Here is an 8150-nt window from a genome sequence, read left to right as displayed (position 1 = left end):
AGACGATGATCAATAATATTAATTGAAGTCGTAGGCTCGATTTTACTAGTAATATTGATTCTCCGAGAAGCGGTTTAGTATTTTTTTTTAATATTCAATATAATAATTATGCAATTATATGCAATTATAAATACCTTATCTATATCAATAGATGAAGAAAAATCTTTGTACCCCTTGTTAAACACTTTACTTGCACGGAATGAGATTTAGCATAATTTTAAGTTCAAAATATAAAGAAGGCGTGCAGTAATATAAAATTTATCTATAATGTATTGATTACAAATATACTAAATTCGACGGCAAAATTTTGACCACAGAACGACCACTACTTCATAATTAATATTTGTTTTTGTACTGCTTAATATAAAAAATATATATCAACAAATAATTTAGAACTAGTAAATAAATAATTTTATTTCTATAATTACAAGGTAAAATTACGACTTATATATTTTATAAGTATATTAACAAGTAAACTACCCAAAATTTGTATTATAATCTTTAAAACAACCATAATAAATATGTAGATTAGTAATAAGCGAATATCGAATAACAAAGTTCATAGGAAAAGGTTAAATAAGTAATGGTTCGATTCTGTATAATCTTTAAAGTTTTATAGATTTAAATAAATAACATATAACAATGAAGCGGCGAAAGCGTAGTTAGGAATGGAACTGAGTACCGAGACGAATGTCCACAGGTTCAAAACCCAAGGGCACGCCCTGACTTTTCTAATGTTATGCGTGTATTCTTTGTAAATAATTGCTTCCTGTAACGGTGATGGACACATTGTGAGGAAACTTCCAAACGGAGAAATTCTCTATAAGAATTCTGAGGGCATGTGTCATTTGCCAATCCGCAATAAGCCAGCGGTGTGTAGATAGATCTGGATTTACATAGAAACTACTTTTTATCCCGAAAAATTATGCAGTTAGACATTTATCCCTGAAAAATCTTTTTATTATATGTCATGTATCCTTTGTTGGAGGTCCTTAAATAAATAAATAAAATGGTTACATTATTTTTTGAAGACTTATCATTTAACTAATCAAATCGCTGAATGAATAAGGTCATCATTAATTAAGGATTCCAATATAAGCATTGTCTAGCATAGTTCATATGGTGTTCATTCATTCATCATGTAGATTGTCATATAGACTAACCAACATCTTCGGAGCCCAGAGTACGAATATTAAAGCAGTATGAATTGCTTCTAGAGCGTAGTTCATAAAAATTCAAGATTAAAGATATTAATTAATTCCAATCACCCTGTGGATTATCTCTAAAGATTATGACTACACTCTTGAGTAAATTAGTGTTTCTTTTTCGTACTTCCAGCGCTATAACCACTTCTCTAACCTCACTGGTAACTGGACGGTTAAGTTGGGGTCACTTACCTTGGGGAGCTGCTGGAAGAGATGTCAGATATTGCGCATCCACTGGGTCCCTAGAGACCCTAACCGTCAATCTTATATAATTTATACCTTATGTAACAAATGACCTTCTAACAAAAACCCCGTGGTAGCATTTTTTGCGAATTAAGATTGATTTTTCTGGTGCCTAGTTGTCCGTCACAACCGCCCCTACCTGCTCCTTCCCAAGGGCATTCTTTAAAACAAATGAGGGCTCAATGGCATCCGCGCTCTAAAGGACGCCCTATAACAGCATGAGACTTAACCGTGCTGCCGTCGATCTCACAAATCACACAATTACAAAAAAGAACTATACAGGCTTCAGTGAACAGCCCCGCTGTAATTAAATACATTATTACCTACATTTGTACTTATATAGTTTCTACTCATTAGCGACTGACCTAAGAGACGACAAGTAAATCCTTCTCCATGTATCAATTGCCAAATAAAATATGATTAACGCCCCCTGACTTGACAGCCTTTAATGAATATATGCGATACCTAGTGCATTTTCTAAATGAAACAATAAAAATTTCTTAAATTACATGTAAAAAACAACACGAAATAATTCATACATTAATTACTCAACAGCCAATGGTATACGTCCACATACATGAAAATATTAATCGCCTATTTAAAACAATATAATTTTCAACTATTCGGAGATTAGTGATTACGAACATATCCGCCGGAATAAACCGACAATTAGTTGTACATATTTATTAATAATGTATCGATACATTTAAATTGTTAGTTGTGTGCAGTTCTTTCAACGAGCAAGATGTTTCGCGTAAGATTTTTTTATAAATCATAGTTAAACAAATAGCACCATAACATTAAAAATATGTGCGTTATGGCCCCCTGCATAGGTCAAATTATTAATGAGATCACTAAAACAATATTTATTGATCTAATTAATAAATACTACATTAACCTTGTGTTTTCAATTAGCGTTTTACTAATGATTAATAGACCGGAACATCTTTGTACAATGTACGATTGATGCAATCATAAAAACAATTTAAAATTTATAGCAATAAAGATACCTATTATATACATGTCTCTCGAAATAGAAATATAACTTCCATTATTGATATACCTATTTAATTGTTATCCTATTCTTAAATCACCACAAACAAAGCTTAGACTTTACTGCGAGGGCGTCGACACCGTTCATACTTCAGTTCATTTTTAAAGGAACGTAGCACACACAGCTTGAAATAAGATAAAATATTTAAATAATTATTTTTTAAATATTCCAGTTGCTACTTTTAGCATGTCTGGCGGCGACCTGCATGGCAGATGAGACCGAGCCCGCGGAATCTGCTATAACCATCCACCGCGACGATAGACATCACGAGAGAGATCGAGATTATCATCGCTCTCACCACGCTGATGATCATCACCGCCTACATCACGATGACGGACAGCACAGCTTCCGCCTCAACACGCATGATGACGATTATTTCCGGGGACCCGTGATCCTGCGCTCCACTGGCGTTCATGACAGCCACGTGCGTACAGAGACATAGCTTCACGCCTTTTCCATTTTCAGGCGTAGAGAGAGAGAGATGTAGCTCATTTCCAAGCCAAATGTTAGGCCATATACTTAGTCTGGCCATAAATACTGTTACACTTAATTATAAAAAAATATTACATTTGAATTTCGAATCTGTCATTTTTATACGATTGTTCATTGTGTTTTCTCATTTTGGCGCCAATACATTGTAAAATATTTTGCGATATTAAAATGGTGTGGGGTGATAAAGAGAACCGAATCGCTGTGATAGCATTACACAAAGTAGGTATGGAGCCAAATGCAATTTTTAAAACTCTCCATACACTTGGTATTAGTAAAATGTTTGTGTACCGGGCTATTAATAGGTACAATGAGACCTCCTCTGTTTGTGACAGAAAAGATCTGGCCGTCCACGTAGTGTTCGTACGAAAAAGGTGGTCAAAGCAGTAAGGGAAAGAATTCGAAGAAATCCTGTCCGAAAGCAAAAGATTTTATCTCGGGAAATGAAGATAGCACCTAGAACCATGTCGCGTATTTTAAAAGATGACTTAGGACTTGCAGCCTATAAGAGACGCACTGGCCATTTCTTAACTGATAATTTAAAGAAGAATAGGGTGGTAAAATCGAAACAACTACTGAAGCGGTACGCAAAGGGAGGTCACAGAAAAATTTTGTTTACGGATGAGAAATTTTTACAATTGAGCAACATTTTAACAAACAAAATGACCGTATTTATGCTCAAAGCTCTAAGGAAGCTTCCCAATTAGTCGACAGAGTGCAACGTGGACATTATCCGACTTCAGTGATGGTTTGGTGGGGTGTTAGCTATGAAGGAGTGACTGAGCCATATTTTTGTAAAAAAGGTATCAAAACATCGGCACAAGTGTATCAAGATACCATTCTTGAGAAGGTAGTTAAGCCCCTTAACATCACCATGTTCAATAACCAAGTATGGTCCTTCCAGCAAGACTCGGCGCCGGGTCATAAAGCTCGGTCCACGCAGTCTTGGTTGGAATCGAACGTTTCGGACTTCATCAGAGCTGAAGACTGGCCGTCGTCTAGTCCCGATCTTAATCCGCTGGATTATGATTTGTGGTCAGTTTTAGAGAGTACAGCTTGCTCTAAACGCCATGATAATTTGAGTCCCTAAAACAATCTATACGATTGGCAGTGAAGAATTTTCCCATGGAAAGAGTGCGTGCTTCTATTGATAACTGGCCTCATCGTTTAAAGGACTGTATTGCAGCCAATGGAGACCACTTCGAATAAGCTTTTATATTTTTAATTGTTTTATATTTATGTATTAAACTGACACACTGTAAAAGTAATAAATGTTATTTGCAGTTAACAATTTTCTTTTTTCTTTATTACAATATTTATGGCAAGACTAGGTATATAGGAGAAAATTATTTTATCATGATGGACGATAATATTTCCTTTTTTTACAGGGGCATGGACCAGACATAGCTCGTCAAAATAAGTAAGTATTCATAAAACTTGAATTTATATAAAAAATATTGTTTCGATCAAGTTTTTTACGATGATTACAGTTCATCACGATCAATCGAAACCTTGGGCTGCGATATATTTAAACTTACTCAATATAACTAAAAATCGTATGCTGATATACAGAACAAAAATAGTACATATTCATACAATTTTATTTCTTACTTATATTACAAATGCGAAAGTTTGTGATAATATTTGGATGTTTGTTAGAAGTAAATGCAGAAACAGCTGGACGGATTTCAATGATATTTGGCACACGAGTACGCTATGTCTTGGATTAACACATAGGCTACTTTTCATCATTTGGTAATATGCTCTTAAGGGAAATAATAAAAATTTTTTAAACTATTTTTTAACAGATGGCGCTAGCGTCGTTCAGTTCGTGCTATAAATCGTTACACTACTTTTACAGCAGGAAATGATTCCCATGCGGGCGAAGCCGTGAACAACACCTAGTTAATCATAAATAAAAATCATTTGCAGGATAATAGAAGAAGCATACAGCCCAGACTACTACCAGCCAACTTGGATTCTAGACTACAGATACATGAAGACCGGCGGCAGAGACTACACCCGCAGCCCTAGTGGACACTACATCATCCTCCCTAAGAATGTCCACACAGATGAGCATAAGGAATTCCGCGACTACGACAGTTTGCTCGAACATCTACGTCTGAAGAACCTCGCTGAGAAAAATGAAATGCGCGAACGTTTCAAAAGCGAGTATGAACATCTAAGGACAGGATCAAGAAACTAGAAGTTTACATTTGTTTTAAACTTTAAAATATATAACATTTTGTATTGAAAAATTGTAAATTTTTTATAATGTGTTAATCTCTTGAAGTATTTCATTTATAATTAGATGAAAAATTTGGAGGTTGAATCAATTGAATATTACTACCCAATTAATTATTATTTCATGAATTAAGTTTAATATCTTGTACATAAATAAACGCCTTTACTTTATTAAGTATAAACTTCTTCTCTTATGTTTTTATGTAACTATCAAAAAGTCTAAAATTATAACCTTTTAAAGTCATACCCTGATTATTATTTTATTACTTTAATAATCAAATGACTCACAATACTGTGCACAAAAGACTATATTATAAAAATAGCCTAAATAGAAAATACAATTGACATTTATCATACTTATTAACGTACTGTTCATCTAGCGTCTATGTGGCTGTAAAAATTATAAGATTGTATGACAGAAACACACCCATCACGCATTTATCCCCGAAAGGGTATGCAGAGGTGCAACCAGGGCACTCACCATTTGCTAAGTGTGTTCTGTCCCACGATGTGATAGGGGCATGCCTATCGCCATATCGGCCATTGAAATTCCAGGCTCCGGGCTGATACTGAGCAGAAAAACCCAAATATGCATTTGCCCGGCCCAGGATTCGCACCCAGGAGCTCAGAGCGCTGCCGTACTATATGACAGACACCCTTACTGAATACAGTTATAGCCATGTAATATGTATTAAATATAATGTCTCTGATTTTACCCACATCAGGACTGATACAGGTATCATAACAACACATATGTACTTAGTTGTGAATCAGATGAAGAAGCATACGTTAACTATAAAGTAATAATAAATTTTGCTCTTTGTTACTGTAGACTTTTAATTTTAAAAATAAATGAAGATAAAAAATGATTTTGACTACTTTAGTATTAAATTTTGGAACATAAGGAATAATTAAATGAAATTCGTTATAATCGTTTAAATTTCCTAAAATAAAAAACAATAATACGTTAGATAACTATTAATAAACCTCTACTAAATGGTATGAACATAAATTCTAATTTTAGTTATTGGTATCATTAAGATTCTATATGTTATTCCGGATATGGGCAGAAATATAATTTTGATAGCAAAATCGTAATAATCAAGACGTTACCCCAATATAATAATAACAGTCCTGTATAATACGCTGTCCCACTGCTGGGCACGGCTTTCTCCTATTAGTGAGAGGGATTAGGCCTTAGTCCACCACTCTGGCCTAGTGAGGATTGGTAGACTTCACAGGCCCTGATATTTCTTATAGAAAATTTGTCAGCTACGTAGGTTTCCTCACGGTATTTTTCTTCACCGGTAAAGCAAGCGATAATTCACAAAAAATACAGACATAACTTTAGAAAGTCAGAGGTGCATGGCTTAGGTTTTGAACCTCCGGACAGTCGACTCAGCAGTCCGTTCCACTACCAAGTACCAACTAGACTATCACTGCTTATATTACAACTAGCGGCGCCCGCGGCTTGTCCCGCATAGAAAGCAGCGTGTTTACGAAGATTATCCGCGTAAATCCCGACCCACGAGATTTTTTACAACAACGTGTCCTCTTAAAAATTAATCCTTATATTTCATTCAATTTACATCAAACCGTAATGTACTTTTAACTTATACCTACGTCAAAAATTGCTGTATCTTTTAGTAAAAACCATACAAAAATACGTTCAATAAATTTTGTAAAAATCAATTACAGACAGACAACTTTTGGGGTCTTCATTTAATAATATTTATATATACATCACGGTTTTTTAAAGAATGATTATTGAAACTATATTTTGTATTTTTTTATTCATGGCAATGGCAAACAATTTAATTATTATTCTGTACCGGCTTTGGGTGCGTTGGCCGGGTCGTGTACATGACCCGGCCAACCCATAAGTTGCTCGGGACCATACATCTTAAGGAGGGTGGCACAGACCCTGCGGGGCCCTATAGCCTCAAGGTCGATCATGAGAATGCGTTTTCCAGTAAAGATAATATTGAGAAAATAAGTTCGCCCAAGCACTAAAGCTGAACCTGTTAGTACAAACAAAAAACACTCAAGACTACCAGACAGAGATTAATATAATATTTACTGTTCGATCGGTCTTTCGTGTTCAAGACAATCATTGTAAAGGAGTTACTCGACTACAAACTAGATCATTTATTAGCTCAGTAAAGAAGGGCGGAGGAAATCTTAAAAAATTAAGGTTAATGTTTGTCGGTGTTATATCCGCCAAAAAAATTAATAATGTTATTTGCAGAATTATTGTTGTAGAATTACAATTAAAATTAAAATGTCATGATATTTGTTTAACAATTATTACGTTTAACAACAATGAAGTATTGGTAAAGGGAATTATAGCGCTAACAATGATCACTCACCATCGGGCTTTCGTGGGTAAATAATTAGTTCTATACCATAAGACTGATTATAATCATTATAATATAATCTCTTATATTTGAAAATTACCTTGAATATCACATAAGAGATAGACACTTAGGAGAACCAGGAGAAATGTTATAACGTTATGGGCTAATTTTTTATGAGGCAGCGTTTAAACAGATTAGTTGTAATCACTGCATATGTAATTATGTAAAGCTGCAGTTTTACTGATTAGCCTAACAAAATTTGGAAACGTAACACTTTAGTATTAGATGTATGGCGAATAGACGATTATCACCGACTTATGATGAAACTGAATCCCAAATTTAACATTGTATTTTCTCTGTTAATTGGATAATTATACTTACATGCAGCACTGAGTGGTTGCTATTAATCCGAGTAATGATTCGTGACGCCCTTGGTGGGTGGAAACTTAGGTTTCTCAAATTATACTTGTTATAATTTTATCTAATTATCGAAGCTCTAATTAATTGTCGCTATATTTGCTTCTCGCCGAAAAATTGCCGCACAGGTTTTCATATAAA

The 8150-nt window shown here is 34.5% G+C and overlaps 1 protein-coding gene across 1 annotated transcript; it reads left to right on the top strand.

The window, feature by feature from the left end:
• Nucleotides 1-2175: 2175 nt before the first annotated feature.
• LOC115454659 lies at nucleotides 2176-5415 on the top strand. Its single transcript, XM_037443548.1, has 4 exons — nucleotides 2176-2202; nucleotides 2675-2926; nucleotides 4380-4411; nucleotides 4924-5415. Exons 1-4 carry the CDS (start codon nucleotides 2194-2196, stop codon nucleotides 5195-5197), a joined length of 567 nt encoding a protein of 188 aa, XP_037299445.1. The 5' UTR covers nucleotides 2176-2193; the 3' UTR covers nucleotides 5198-5415.
• The last annotated feature ends 2735 nt before the right edge of the window (nucleotides 5416-8150 follow it).

The sequence above is a fragment of the Manduca sexta genome, chromosome 26, assembly GCF_014839805.1.
Source record: "Manduca sexta isolate Smith_Timp_Sample1 chromosome 26, JHU_Msex_v1.0, whole genome shotgun sequence".
NCBI classification, from domain to species: Eukaryota; Metazoa; Arthropoda; class Insecta; order Lepidoptera; family Sphingidae; genus Manduca; species Manduca sexta.
The sequence above is the reverse complement of the archived record's forward strand: the minus strand, read 5'-3'. Positions and strand labels throughout refer to the sequence as shown.